This window comes from Cyanistes caeruleus, chromosome 3 (assembly GCF_971803275.1).
Source record: "Cyanistes caeruleus chromosome 3, bCyaCae1.hap1.1, whole genome shotgun sequence".
Classification (NCBI taxonomy): Eukaryota; Metazoa; Chordata; class Aves; order Passeriformes; family Paridae; genus Cyanistes; species Cyanistes caeruleus.
The window spans coordinates 110,090,685-110,106,598 of record NC_141703.1 but is presented as its reverse complement, the minus strand read 5'-3'; the positions used below and the strand labels follow the sequence as shown (position 1 = coordinate 110,106,598).

The 15,914-nt window shown below is 43.7% G+C and overlaps 1 protein-coding gene across 20 annotated transcripts in view; it reads right to left on the bottom strand.

Annotated features, from left to right (window-relative positions):
* Positions 1-8,154: 8,154 nt before the first annotated feature.
* The window catches only part of POU2F1 (POU class 2 homeobox 1), a 102,287-nt gene continuing 94,527 nt past the window's right edge, over positions 8,155-15,914 (bottom strand). For 11 of the 20 annotated variants that reach the window (XM_086884096.1, XM_086884095.1, XM_086884105.1 and 8 more), the window contains 6 exons: positions 15,294-15,439; positions 14,624-14,803; positions 11,703-11,808; positions 10,944-11,289; positions 10,078-10,166; positions 8,256-8,851 (listed from right to left, as the gene is read on the bottom strand). In XM_086884096.1, the coding sequence (XP_086740222.1) occupies positions 8,541-8,851; positions 10,078-10,166; positions 10,944-11,289; positions 11,703-11,808; positions 14,624-14,803; positions 15,294-15,439 (1,178 nt within the window). In that variant the 3' untranslated portion in view covers positions 8,256-8,540. Of the gene's footprint in view, positions 8,852-9,298; positions 9,395-10,077; positions 10,167-10,943; positions 11,290-11,702; positions 11,809-14,623; positions 14,804-15,293; positions 15,440-15,914 lie in introns of all 20 variants that reach the window. The other 9 variants (XM_086884099.1, XM_086884100.1, XM_023945002.2 and 6 more) reach the window with 3 other exon arrangements.

Here is a 15,914-nt window from a genome sequence, read left to right as displayed (position 1 = left end):
GGCGGGGACCAGGGAGCTCCTGCCCGGGCCCTCCGCGCGGAGCGCTGGCACAGGGGGGCACACGGGGTGCCCACGGGGCCGCTGCTGCTCCAGCCCTCTCCAGCCCCGCGGCGGTGCCTTCCCTTCCCCGCGCTGCAGGGAGGCGCGCCCTGAGCTCCACGCCTTGCTCTTTGCGTTTTCCCTCGGACTCGCTGGGGCGCGGGGAGCACCGGGCTCGCGGAGGCCGACACACGGAGAGTGAATGGGGGAAGAACTAAAGGTTTTGTCTCAACTGCCTTGTTCTCAGGACACTGTCACGGGTGCTCTTGCTCCTAAATCGTTTCTCAAGGGGGTTGTGCGATCTCCACGAGTTGCCCCTTGGCGTGCCGTTCCCTAAGGTCTTGGGGATTCCTACTGTTCAATAATTTCGGGGATTTATAGCACCGCAACATGCCGGCTTGGAACGCACACGAAGCTATGACATTCAGGGAACGGGGCTTCCGTAGCTGCAGCCACAGAATTCGGCAAAGGCAGTGTGAATCCTGAAGTGGGGCCTACAACAGATAAGACGATTTTGGGAGGGAAGGGGAAGCTAATGTGATAAATTAAGTATCTCACGGTATTATGTAAAGCTCTGCCGGAGGATATTCCCCAGCAGACCGACACAGTTTTAAGACAGATCAGCATTTTGGTCTGAGCTACTTGACAATGTCCTGTTTGGTAGAGAGATGAAGTAAGGCAGAGGGGGTATGTTCCAGTTCTGGGGCCGAGCCTCAGCAGCACTAAGGAACGCCAAAGGGTATCATCTTCCCTCGCCTCCCACAAGCTGTTTCATTTCCTTCCTCAGATTTGTTTTCCATAAAGCACACCTTGTTTTCCACTTCTTTTGTTCCAAGTGCTCTTTTCTTTGAGAAGTCATTTCTTCAATATCCCTATTACCTATCTATAAATCTAACTAGCTCTTTGAAAAGTCACACAATATTAATACCACTTTTACATAATGTCAGAACAACAATTCTATTAGTAAAGCTTTCAGTGAAGTTCTGCAACCCGATTGGTGTCCGGAGGAAGAGTAGCTGGGCAACCCGCTCTCCCCCTTCCTCCCTCCCTTTCTTCACAAGAGCTCACCAAGTTCACTGATAAAACAGCTCAGCCCAATAGCACGATACATGAACACGTACAGGGCTACTTTGGGGAGCAAAGAAAGGAGTCTTCAAGGTCCCTCCCTCAAGAGAAAGACCATATGCAAAAGCTGTTGAACAGACTCTGACCTTGGACTACACTGCTTCCACATTTGAAGGAAAGAAACAGTTTTCCCTGACTGTATCCCAACATCAGCCTAAGACCTGCAGCACTGGGCAAACCCCAGACACCGTTTGTCTTCACAGAGCCAAAGCAACTCCATGCAGAAAAGGTGGGAGTACCCGCAAGAGATGAGGTCCTTAGAGGAAGGGACACTGACCCAAAGCTCAAAAAACCCCCACCCAGTTTTTCCTCTTACCCGCTCTGAGAACAGCAGAGCTGACAACTTATCAGTGCCTTTGGTTCCCTACGAGGCCACTGGGAATTCTCCCTCCCCAGTGGAGTCGAGCTCCTTTAGAAACCCAGCTCTCGCTCCCCGCACGCAGCCGGTGCCGGCTGGCGCTCACACGCACTCGCACACACGCCCACCCACGCACACCCTGCCCTCTTCCCCCGCTCCAGCAGCCTCAGGGGAAACGGGAAGGGAGCCTTGGAGCCCACACGGAGCTGGCTGCAACACCCTCCCAAGGCAAGAACCACTCGCTCTTCTGCTACTCCCACCGCAACACCGAGACATCGGCCAGGAGAACGACCTGGTCCCTCGCCAACAACGCCTCAAAGCTCCTCTCCCACAACTGTCTCACAGTATTTCAACCCTTTCAGGCAGACCAGCCAGGTGTTAGGAGTAGGTTAGCTTTCACCTCTCTCAGTTTGGTTTTTTCTTTCATAGTTTTTGGTCTAGACAGGATTAGCATTGCTATTAGAAAAGGAAGTGTTTAAAAAGTTTTCCACCTATTATCAAGCACTACAAGCCCTACATTCAGTAACAAGACAAGGGGGATAAAAGGAACCTGTTTCACTTTTGCTCTCCCAGATAGATTAAGATGCGACAACCATTCTTGTCCCTCCCTGGAGTTAAACACAGCGGACCCAGTTCAGCTCTGGAGCAACTCAACTCAACTGAAATGGATTTACAGCCCCGAGGTCGATCCTAGCCCAGTACAGCCATCTCTCCCCCGAGCCTCCTCGATATTCGTTGCCTCATCTTCAGATCCCAGCGAGGGGCAAGGAAAGGCCAAGAGGGAGGGAAGTGTGCGCACACTCGAAAGGACCCTGAACAGCAACCCCATCAGTAACCTGCATGCCACCACGTGCTGTGCTGCAGATTAGACCACAGATAAACCAACCAAACAACAATCCCAAACCCAGGAGCGACAAAATGTTTCCTTTGGCAAGACAGATACAAGGAAAAAAATTTATGAGCAAACATTTTCCTTCTAACACAGTCAAACCCCCTTTCTCTGCCCCCAACATCCACCCACCCCCACCCGACCCTATAAAGTTGTAACCTATAAACAGGATCTCAAATACATACAGCATAATCATGTTTATCAATCATAATAAACCATCAGTTCAACTAAACTCTACAGCTAGAATTATCTCCACTATTTATAAAGTTTGCTTTTCTCTTCTGATTTTTTCAGTTTAAAACCAGTTCTGCGACAATGCTAAGCTATGCTGAGGTATTTTATGAAGGTGCCAGAAGCCAGCTGCTACCCACAAGTATTGTTCTCAGAGCTGTATGGTGCTACCTTTCGCTGAGGGAAGACGGGGAAGGAGCAAGGAGGGAAAGAGGCAGAGGGACGGAGACAGGGAGGGAGAAAGGGGGCCCAGATTATTCCAGTTATGGACGGTTCTTAGCAGGGCATCACTGATGGACCCAAAAGCAGCCCCAGGTCAAAGCTCAGAAGCTGCTTCATGTTTAGGAATTTGGTCAGAAAATAAGTACCTGATACGTTCTACATGCTGACTTATTTGTCTACTTGAGTAAAAGATGTTTTTTCTCCCACAGTTAAACTGTTTGTAACTTCAGTGCAATCCCCCTAGCGCCCTCCTAACAGCATCCCAACGGGGGTGAAAATTCAGAGCATGTCCCCACTCGGAGTGTCCTGGGAGAAGTGGCAGACGGATCAAATGCAGATAGATAAGTTGAAAAGATCAAGTCTTTTTTCCATGCATTACTGTGTCCATGTGTGAAGATATGCAAATAGAGGAATTGCTTTTCATCGTTCCAAAAGCACGGAAACTACTTGCACTGATACAGAGGGAACAGGTACCACTCACATTGTGGAGACAGAGATATGAACATCTTAAGAAACTGTGAATTGTGAGCCAACAACTTTTTGACAAAATCTCCCCTGTCAAATATCTTTAAAGAATTTTAGGGGACTCCCCTCTGGAAAGAAGAGAGAAACTCACAAGCAGCTACAAGAGATTTATTGAGTGAGAAGGGCAGAACTTGTGCAAGGTAAGTATCTTGAATTCTCTATTGCTATAGTACTTTGGGAGGGAGAGGGCAGATGTACTGGTTGCAAAAATAGAAAGGGATTTGAGTTGGCTGTGTGAGAACTGACAACCATAAATACAGTGGGGAGGACAGCAGGCCAGCTTATTCCTTTGGTAACACTCCACCCTAGGCAACATCCAGCAGGGTCAGACAGGCCCTGCTGGGGTACAAGGTATGGAGAAACAGCATTTAACTATTTCAGGCAGAACAGGAATAGGGAATAGTGACTCTTCATAAAGTTAATGTGGCAATAAAAACATCTATATTTTAAACTTCCAGTTTAAAACCAAGTATCATTGAAAGTTTGGACCATGCATTATTTTATCCGTCCTAAAACACTCTAATGACCATGAGAAGCTACCTGTCTCTTTAAGATCCTTTTGTATCTTTATATATTTCTTTATCTAAGAAAATATGAATTGATATTTAAGGTAAATTAGATGTTGCTTTGGTTTAGTATCTGTGGTATGGCTCCAGCTGTAACGGTTGTGCTGCTCCATTTGCAACAACAACACAAAAAGAGGGAATCCCTGTTTTAAGGAACTTTTGCTTTGCAGGAATGTACACAGAGTTAAGGAATTAACTCTCCCATGGTCTTTCACTAACTCAGCTGCAGAAATGTGTCAAAGCACCCCATGTGAGGCTTACAGAGGTGGCATTTGAGCATTAGGTCACAGTTCCAAGAGATGTCTACGTGCACATCCACATCACCTCACAGTGAATGATAAAAATGTACTTCAACACAGTACAGTAACTCAGAAACAAAATAAATGCTCTGTAGGAAATCTAAGCAGACGTAACGAGTGCAAGCAGCCACGCCTGTGCGCACTTTCTTTGGGCTGTTCATGAATCCTTTCACCGTGACTCTGGAGAATGGGTTCTAAGGAGACCAAGTGTGCTAAAGCCAAAGTGTGCTAAAGCAAAACGTGTTTTTCTTAAGATCAGAAAATAATGTCATCACCAAGCTACAAGACCAATTCCTGAAGCCATTGTCTAAATAAATTTTGACCTTCTGGGCATATCTGTGTTTGTGTCCTTGGAAATCTCTTGTTTTTTGAACTGTCCCTGTCTGCAGGGAGAGTTTTTCACTTTCTCTTTTCTTGCCTGGGTATTGTGACATGCTTGCAACTATGAAAAGCAACCCTCTCACCTTTAAATACAGAGACATGAAACTCTGAAAAAGAGATGCTATTATCCTTTTCCAGCACACCACCAAACTTCTTGTAATCATATTTACTGCGTCTGTACACAATTATTATTGTTTCTTTTCAGAAGCATCAATTTCTGCTGCCAGCATGATGGTGATTTAAGAAAGAAACTTCTGCTAAATTCTGGTACATGATCTCACATTCTCATTCTTTGAAGGAGCACATGTGCTCTTAACTTGGCAGATGGACGCCCACTGCCAGCCTGATTTCTGTCTTTCACCTAACACTGGAGGTATCCAGCATCCATGAGGGAAAACACCGATAGGGACGACACGTAGGCTCCAGGAACAACAGTCCTTCAGTCACAAGGATGCTTCAGGGGACAATGAATCAGAACACACTGGCAATGGATGCCATGGGATATGTGATGTTTGGGAATTATGCCAGCTTCTGCCAACAAAACCAAGCATTTTTTGGATATGTGACTACTCTGAGCTTCCAGTTTCTCTCAGAACAAAACTCGCTAAGAAATTCCCTGGAATCTGGGCCCCAGATAGGGTGATGGGGTAGAGAAGAGGAGGGTAAAGGGGAATAAGGTGCTCACACCAAAGCCATGTGACCAATGCAAAGGTAGTCAGGAAAAAAAGCAGATTTTTATAATAAATAAACCATCCAAGCTGCATTAGTGTTCCAGATATGTACTCAACAAGACCCTCTCCCAACCACAAACCAGCAAGAATGGGACATGAAAACTCATTCAGACAGCTAATGGCACAGTCTCCTGGAACTGTGGAGAGAGGATTTTCCACTGATTTAAGGCCCACCTTTCTTTGTGTTTCCTAGATATCTGCAAGGACCACGCCCCCCACCCCACCACAAAACCACTGGGGAGGAGGGGATCCATCGGAGACAAGCCCGGTGGTCTCCCCCCTCTAACAAAAAAAGCTTCCTGATAAATTGTACTTTTGCACAGGCGTGAAAGTAAGCAGGGACTTTCAGAGTCAGGAACAAACGCTACAGCTGCGGTTTTCCCCATCCTCTTACTTCACTCAAAACAAGTCCAAGGACTTGCATTCCTTTGGTAGAAACTATAGACTGTGCTTGGCCTCCAGACCAGCACACTGGGTACCAGCATCTTCTCTCCTACTTTTTCCCTACCTCCCTGAAGCTCACCCAGCTGTACCTGTTGCTGCTCTGAAGCTTTTACTGTGGGCCATTTTTACAGAAATATTCATAGCCCTAAAAGTCTCCTGCACAGCCTGAAGACGTAGAGACACATCAAAAATACTGAGATTCATCCATACTGGGGGGGATAAAGGTGGGACCTCTTGGATTAACAATCCTCTGACATTGCCATTCTATTTACACATCAAATAAAAGAAAACAAATTAAAATCAAGTTAAGAGTCTGCCCCAAGGATAACACAAATTACCAACCAACCAAAAAAAAAAAAAAAAAAAAAGATTAAAAACAAGCAGCAACTTTTATATAAAATTAATAAAAACAAAAGACAAATGAAAAAGAAATTGTCAGTAGCATCTATCGCCTCTCTGCATCTGAACTGCACTTACACAAACTAGTCCATTAGTACAGCAGCTTGCTAGAAATTGACTTTGGTTCAAGCTTAGTTTTAAAAAAATAAAACATAAAAAAATCAAAAACACATAAGAAACGGTGGACGGACATTTGTTAGTTTCCCTGCTTGCAGTTCACTAGTTTTGAAGTTTTAGGGGTAATTGGTTTAAATATCAGTAAAACAGGAAGGTGGAGAGTTAGAGATGAACAGAGCAAAACCATGGTGGTGGGGGGAGAGATAAGGGGTTCTGCCACTTGAGTGCAAACACAAATCCCACATGCTCAGGCACAGACCAAAGCATGTGTAGAGTTTAAAGTTGCTGCCTTCTGGATCTTGGATGAGAAGCTCCAGGATCCCCCTGAATCATCAACAAAATGAACAATGAGCTCATTATTTTAGGACACTCTGGTGACAAAAGAAAAGGGGGTGGGTGGGAAAGGGACTCTTCTAATACCCTCACTAGCTAAAAGTAATTTAGTTTTATAGACATGGCAGAAACCTTTAAATCCATCAGGAATGGAAAGTTCAACGTGAACTGCATTGCAGTGATCCAGTCTTCTCTCTTTAAAAATCTTTTTTTTTTTTGGTTCAGATACTAGATTGTATATTTAAGAATATACGGATCTAACTTCTGTACAGCTCATTACTTCTTCCTCATCCACAAAAATATCCTTTGCTCCACGGATCAGAATCAACCTTAAAAAGTGAGTTCCAGTGGCAGGCCAGCCCCGGACACCGGCCAGAGGCGCCGATTGCCGTCCTCACCCCGAGAGCAGCCCCGCAGCTCAGAGACCACACCAGATCAGCCCAGGGTGTGCAAAGCCCCAGAGTGCCTCTGTTGTGTTGGCATTAACAATGGCACCTTCTGTTCCCATACTCCTGGCTTCTGTCTTTTGCAGCCAGAAGCCCTTTTTTTTTTTTTTTACTAGGAAGTTCTTCTCAATAGTGTTGGAAGCATCAGAAAAGGAATATTGCTATGAACGGGGAGAATGTGACCTTCTGAAATCTGGTACCAACCCACCTAGACGGGATTTAGGACTGTAAATGCTGCTTTACATGCTGCCAATTAGCCCGGGTCACCATGGTTTTCAAATATTTCTGTGTGCTCTTGCACAGCAAAACGAAATCACTGGAACAGAAGAGCCATCAGTATTGTCACACAATCCACACATGGGAGGTCACATCCCGCTCTCTGAAGTAAAAGGAACCAAGCAGACGAAGCTAGGAGCAGAATTTGGCTGTTTTGTCTAAATATTTGAGAGAAGGAGAATGGTAGTTTGGAGCTAATTCTTACCTCTGCTTAAAAAGCAGAGACCAGCCTGGAAGTTTGCACACAGTGATCTCTTCTGCTGCACTCAGCTTCCTGCACAAATGATGGACATAAATTCTTCTGACCCTTACAAGTAGGCATTAGACAAATTCAAGGATGAGGAAACTGTTCAGAACATTTCCAGAAGATTAGGACAGAAAGTCTATTTGTGCTCCATTCTTCCTCTCCACCCCCCCGCCCTCCCCCTATGGTGTGGGAGCTCGCTGAAAATAATCCAGGAGCAAAAGACAAACGCGTCCAAACTATATATATAAAAATAATAATAATAATAATCATAATAATAATAATAGAGATACACCAGTAATACAGGCCTGCCTAAATTGTACCAGTTAAGAAAGGAACCCCCAACATGATTGATACGATTATAAACACCTTGTATGACATAATGGCCTGTACAACAGACCTATAAAATGATAATTAAAAAAGAAAGATATTTAGACCAATAAAACCAAGAAATCCCCTTCCTATGTTTGAACTGATAACCCACCTTAACTTGTCATTGTGACTGCTGGAAATGATAAGTAGTCCTTTCACTTTTTTTGTGTTTTTGTGGTTTTTAGTTTTTTTGTGGATTTTTTTTTTTTTTTTTTTTTTTACATTTTTGGTTAGAAAGTTCTCCGATCCATGAAGCGATCCTGAAAAGACAGTGTTTATTATAAAATTAGGCAAATGTCTGTCCCAGCTTTAAATCCTTCCTGTTTTGCTTTCGGTTTTTTTTTTCTCCTTTTTTTTTTTTGTGTTTTTTTGGTTTTTTGTTTTTTTAAATATTTTTCCTTCTCTTTCTCTCTCTCTCTCTCTCTCTCTTGTCCCCAGCAACACGGTGAGAGGATGCCCATGGCATTTTCAGTTCATCAACCGGGCTGGCAGCCGATCCCAGCGCACAGTGACCCAGGCTGCTGGAGCACAGCCCAGCCCGGCTCACTGTGCCTTGGAGGCAGTAGTGGTGGTGGACGAGGCCCCGCTGGCAGAGGCCACGGTGAGGAGAGAGTTCTGGATGGACTCGGCTGAGGTGGAGGTGGCGTGAAGGCTGGCGACTGGTCCAGAGGCCCCTGCGGAGGCTGCAGCTGCAGAGACCAAGCTAACTGGGTTGCTGGTGAGCAGAGAAAGGTTCTGAGGGTTCAGGAACAGAGGGGCAGTGACGATGTTAGGGGTACCTCCAGCATTGGCAAACACCAAGTTTCCAGTTGCATCCAGTGATGTTATTGGAAGAGAGCCACCAGATGCAAGAGCTAAAAAAAGGGAAAGTCGAGCAGGGAGGAGATAACATTAGCAGCAAGCAACAATGCAAAATGTGTCTAAAAGCAAGGGGTCTCTGCATCTGCCTTTCTCTGATACGTGTGCTCTCTAAATCACTGAGGGCAGTTGTCTCATCATAGGCTGTTTTGGTATTTTTTTTTTTTTTCAAAATAACCATCAGACAAGATCTTGCAGATACTAAAAAGCGTCTTTCATTCGCTGCTAAACTAATTCCACTGTGCCTTTCTTCAGCTCTTTTAGCACAATACTGGTCTATGTTTCTTACCACAGAGAGCCTGCACATCCAGGCAACTTGCACTGGGAAGGGTTGAGATGAGGGTTCATGTGAAATGACAGCTATCACAAGATGGAGAAGGTCATGTAACCTTGAGCGTAACATTTTAAATGTTGACATATAACCAACCACTGTTACAACTTACTCTCACGGGTCTACAGCGTTCAGTGTTCAGTCTGCCTTAGATTATGATCTCCTAAATTTATCTGTGACACTTTATGAAATGGTTCTTTCTTGCAACCTAGAAACAAGATTTGTTCAGCTAGTTTAAAGGATATTTGAACACACAGGTTACCTAGCTCTTTAGACACTTGTACCACCCAGTTTTTACAGGTGGCAAACTACGAACTCAGAACAACTCTTGCTTGAAGCCAGTGGTAACTTCTGGCTTTGTGCTATTTCCAAAACAAATAAATATTTACTCTTCTGAATGTGGATTTATGTATTACAAGTTCTACGTAAGTATTTTAGGAGGCAGGATGTTTGCTGTAGGTTCTTTTCAAATACATGTGAAGACAAGAATTCAAGATCAAGACTTGCTCAGAACTGCCCTCCCAAGAGACCTCAGAATGGTGCAAGTCTGCTCAAGCAGACTATAGAGAAGCTATAAAAAGCAAATCTCTAACCTGCTAGAGATATAGGCCAATGAGGCAAGGACAATAAATTCCAGATTATATTCAGTATCTTAAATGCCTCCTTCAAATCACTGTAAGATCATACACAGTTCTGATTCCCTATCTGAAGTTGTACCTGCTCGTATCTCTGTGATCCACAAAACATATTTGCACATTTAATTTTTGTAAAACCTTTACTCCTACACAATTTATGCCCAGTGCAGAGGAGTCAGTGTTCTCTGGTAGACAAAATCAGAGGGCATAAACTGAAGCTGTGTGACAGAGATGCATTAGAAGGAACACTACTGACCTTGAATAGTTGCCAGTGTACTGTTGCTCATCAGGGCCGGGCTGAGAGCACCACCTAATGTCCCTGGATTGAGACTGAGTAAGGCACCTCTGCAGCAAACAAGGTCATGGAAGAAGTGGAAAAGAGAAAGAGTGTTATTTTTAAGAAAAGGTTGTCACTGTTCAAAAGCACACCATCATATTTTTTAGAAAGGGGGAATGGGGGAGGGAGGGCAAGGAAGGAGGAAAGACCAAAGATTAAGGGCTATTTTTTGATTATTTTACTTTTAACTCCATGAGGGGTTCATAACATGTCTGAAGTACAAGCACTGTAAATACATGACTTGCACTGATCATTGGTGTAAAATATTCTTGTGAAGTATTTTCGGAAAACTGTTAATTGTTAGAGAACTATCATCCTCTCCCAAATGCAGATAAGAAATATGCAAATCAAAAGGAATTAAAGAAACATCTGTCCAGGCAACATTTCTAAAGCTACAATTTCAACAATACATCATCTTTCATCTTTAAGAACTTGCTCATGATGGAGAAATGAATACAGAGGAGTGAAGTGTGTCTAGACTATCTCTCCATTTTACAATTAATAGCACAGTTTCTATGATTCAGTGGTAAGCTGCAGTCCTTAAGTCAAGCTCTGCAGTGGAGTGAATGATTTATCAAACAACAGCATCACTTTAACACAGCTTTTTCACCTTTAAAATGAACACAGCATTTGTGTACTGTGATGGGAATGGTCAACTGCCATCTATGAGTAAACCTTCAGAATCTGAGATAAATGACAGTGATGCATAAAAGCAATTTATCCCAAGAATTCTCCTTCACTCTTCTGTCACCTCACCTAAAAGGGAGCGCAAAATTGATCCTTACCCAGCTGCAAACTGTGAGGATGCCATCAAGCCTGGGTTTAGTCCTGCTGCAGCAGCCATGGCAGCAAGACTTGCATTTGCAGGCAACTGTGCAGCTCCTTGTAACGCGGCCGCTGCCGCCGTTTGCAACCCTGATGCCGTTACCATCACCTGGCTGGTCCCGAGAGGGGAGGACAAGGGAGTGGAGGTTGTCTGTGTTGTGCTGGTCTCACTGGCACTGGATGCCTCTGAAGTGGAGGCTGAGGCAGAAGGGGAAGGACTCAGGGAGGGTGATGTCACTGCTGAAGAAGCTGGAGGTGCTGTTGAAATCACTGTTGCCGTGTTGTTGGAGGTGGTTTCTGTTGTGCCTGGAAGATTGGTTCTGGTCAGATCAGTACAAAACACAGACACCAGAAACCCCTGCCCACCCAAACTCAACTGCATGTCCAGCTGAAAGAGGCACAACACACACATTCCTGTAGTACCAAGAAGCACCAAGAGTTCAAATGAAAAAATGAAATTACACTTCCCAATGGCAGGCTGAGGAGCTCTAGAAGCCAGCAATGAAAAACAGTGTATCTTGTTTCAGCACCACTGTGATTTTATTCCTGGAAAAGCCAACTCAGTGGTGACAAAAACCGGAGCTTCTTAGTGCAGCAACAAGGAACAACGACAATAATGTCCTGGGACAACCAGTGACCAACAGTGAATGACTCTTTTAAGAATTCAAAAGGGAAAACCGGTAGGGGTTGATGTGGTGGCAGCAGAGATCAGCCCTTACCTGTGACTGACAGACTGGTGACAGCAGGACTGGCCAGAGGGAGCACGGGGTTGACAGTCAGGGTTGTAGCTGCACTGCTAGTCACAAGGCTTGGCGTGGTTGCCACCTGGAGGTCAAAAACGAATAAAACTGCTCAGCTGCTCAAAGACAGAGTCACATGCTACACCTGGGTTTCTTTCTTTCCACCCTCAGCTGAGGAAGTTATCAGGGAGAACACTGCATATAAACTAATCTTTTTTGTAACTTGGTTACTTTATCATCCAATGAAACAACCACAGCAACATCTCTAATTACCAGCAGTATCTTTATTCCTAATAATTCGGTATTTGAAAGGAGATACACGTCTCAAGACTGCAAGCTAGCTCTCTCTCTGCCACCCCACAAAGACAGCATCTTGTTTTAATAGAGACACTCTTACAGAAAGAGTTACAAAATATATTATTTCTACTTTTTTTTTGTTTGTTTGTTTAAACATTTTTTCAGCTCCAAATCTCTTTCTCTGATAAAATTATGTAAATGCCCCAGCATTAACAAAGATATTTAGGATAATGTGTTTATATGGAGAAGCAGAATAACATTTCACTTTTATTCAACCAAACTATAAGCTTTACTTTGATAAGTTTCCTTGTGCCAGAGGAAGTACCTCTGAATTTTAAAACATACAAATGGAGTTTTCAATTGTGGATGGCTTATTAAAAGAAAGCTACAATAAACTGAAGACATTACAGATAAACACCAAAGATTTAAGGCTGGAGAAACTAGCTTATGAGGAAAAATGAAATATAAGGAAAGGACTTTTTATGGACAAGAAATGGCATCCAACAGTAATATCTGAAGGCTGTTATACATCAATGAGAGAAATGAATCCTTTAGAATTGCCCAAGAGAACATAGCCAAGGATATAGGCTAAAAATTCCTCCTTTCCACTCTCTTACCTTAAGTCTATTATCAGAGAAATATCTCTCATGCTACACATCCTCTTAGAGGGAGTCAAATGCTTCACGCATTTTAAACAAGACTGGGGCAACTGGGACAGATCTGAAAGCTTTCTGCCCATCTCAAATAGTGTATGAAATTAAGAGGAGCTGGATACACAGTACACCTCCCACTAATGCAGCCCAGCCACCACATCTGTCATCTGCCCAGCAAGCAGTTAAGGCCAAGGTCACAATCCCTATTCCAGGGCAGAGAATGACCTGGAATTAATACAGCTCACCCCCGTGGTTACAGTGAGTGACTCCAGCCAATGCAAAAGGAGGCTGCCCCCAAAAGGAGCCTTCCCCTCCAATCCTGCTGCAGAGCCCTCACCCTCGTGCAGCCAGGCTGCAAGTCACAATGGTTATCTAACCATACTGAAAATTCATCATTGTTCCTCACATGGCTAATTTGCAGTCCAACTATTAAACTAAGCCCAAGCATCCTATATGGTCACAATCTCCAGAGCTGACACAAGGAATCAACAAAGCACACGGTCAGTGAAGGCTGGGGGCAGCAGGGCTGGAACATCCATTTGAGTAGTAGCAGCACAGTTTTAAGAGAAGCTTAGAATGAGTGAAAACACTAGTGAAACTTCATTGATGAAAGGGAGACTGTGGTTAACACCTCAATTTCTTACATACAATGGTAGATTATAGCAACAGGAAAATTTCTGTAGGGAAGCTCCTTTAAGTTGCAGTCTGAGGGAACTTGCACAGTTACTAAAACACTCTATCACAAATCTCACTATATTCTGCTTTGGTAGCAAGGCATGCAACCTTGCTTTGCAACTGGGCAAAAAAACCTCCCACCAAAACAACAACAATCATAAAAAATACTAAGTACACTTAACACGGCCCTTCCCCTGAAACAAAAGGTTGCATGCACACACCCTGAGACAAGGATGAGGGGAGAGAATAACACGTCACCAAAATTAATGGTTTAATGAAGTACTGGAAGATATTAGCTACTACAGTGATGAGGGTGGAATAAATACTACAAAAGGACAGCTACAGGCTACATAAATTCCACCACATTCCTATTAGCATAGCTACTATGAAATCTAATAGCTACTGTTTCTATTTATGAAAACAGACCTCCATGGACATTGGTAGCAAAGGTGCTGAAGGAACCTTGATGCATGTGTTTTGTTACTCTTATTTTCATGAAGTTTGTGTTTACCTGAGGTAAATACAAGTGTGGGAAATTAATTACAAGAGTATTAGCTAAACTGTTCTTTTGTTCCATGTCTTTCTTTTATATAAATCATTTCTGACTAGAAGTAACAACAATAGTATCGCTGGATTTGTGTGACCTAAGTCTCCAAATGATACAGAATCAAAGGATGGGTAAGACTGGAAGGGACCACAGTGGGTCCTTTGGTCCAACTTCCCTGCAGGGTCAGTCCTAGAGCACATGGCACAGAATTGAGCCTGGATGGTTCTTGAGTATCTCCAGTAAGGGAGACTCCGCAGCCTCTCTGGGCAACCTGTTCCAGTGCATGGTACATCTTACTGCTGCTCATTTACTGACCAGAGATGCTAATATAAGAGGGGAGGGGGAGAGCTGTTAAGGACTTCGCAAAAATTACTATTATTTTATTTAAAATAAAAAAAGGCATAAAAGAAGGAAAGTCCAGATATAAACTTGTTATTATCTGAAGTAAGGTCAAAGCAACAACCCCAAGTGCAAATTTCGTAGTCAGAATATTTCTTCATGAACTGGCTAAATAAAACACCCTCACTGAAGGCCTGACTAGTGCCTGATTTGTAAGCATTATCTCTCTTACACAGTATCCAGGTGGAACACTCAAAATGCCAGTAAAATATAAATATGTGAGAACAAGTCTGCTGTACAAAGAAGGTGCAGCATGTGTAGCTTCCATAGCGAGCACAGCAGAACTACCTCTGCCAGTGATCTTTGTCAACACAGTTGCTGACTCTTACCAGTGAGGTTGGACAAGGGAAAATTGCTTTGATGGGCGAGCTGCTGGTTCCACCACTGCTGGGTGGGTTGATCCTTTTCTCCTTCTGGCGCCGGTTACAGAACCAAACGCGGATCACCTCCTTCTCCATGTTTAGCTGGTCAGCTATCATGGCGATCTCATCCGAGGTAGGCTTTTGGTTCTGACAAAAGAAAATGGTATCTGAAAAGCTCTGAAATTACCTCCTGAAGTTCTGCATCATAGCCTCTTCTCCAGTAGGCAGAAATCTGAATTGGTGATTTAGATCCAGAATCTGGTCAGTGGTACAGTAGAGACAAACCACAGTAGATGTTTCTGCCCTCCAGCTAAAAACCTCAAATTATGTGTGCTTAGACTATTGTCCCATTTATCTATCCTCATGAAGGGTAGTGTTTAAACCTATGTCTGAGTATACTGGAATGCAGAATCACAAAGTCAGTGAACTGCAAGAGCCAATGAGTTTTTCTGAGGGGGTTTGTGTTTATTTTCACAGTGAAGCAGATGTTGATGCATGTTTCTTGGCACGGCTTTTGTGTTCCCACTGTTCCCACCTTCTTAAATAGCACAGTGATGGCTTTACTCTGACACATCTAATTGTTAAGTGAAGCTCCTCCATTTGTTCATAGGCTGAGCACAGCACCAGGACCACTGACCTCCAGGAAACTCTTCTCTAAGGCCACACGTATGTTGGTCTCTATGCTGGTGCGTTTCTTCCTCCTACGGTTCAAGCCTTCGATCCCTTGCCCTGGAGAATTCAGGGCACTTGGGCTGGAGAGAGTTGAATCAGATGAGAGGTTTTCTGAAAAAGAAGAAAGTAATACAAATCAGGAGATTTCATCTGAATGCAATGCAGTCTAATGCAAGTGTTCTTCATCTGTGCAAAGTAAGTTAAGACCTGCTCTGTATCTATGCCAAATACATAGAGGTTCATGAAGATCACATGCATTAATCACTATATTTACAAATGACATCATACACCTGAAACTAAAAAAGCTACAAGTAAGCCCAAAGGATTCCTTCTGCTCTTGTATGCTACCACAGTATCCCTTCTATAATACCTATACAGAGCTTGTCTCCCATATCTCATTCTACTCCCCACTCACTGCAAGCCCCAGTTTAAAGGAAAAAGGAGTACTTGATATCCATGAGCCATAGCTGAAAGTCACATGCAGCTACGAAAAAATCTGAGCAGCCTGACATTTCTTTTACCCACTCTACAAAACACTCAAGGAAGAGAAGTTCATAAATGGCTTCACAGTGTTCAGTCTCTTCTC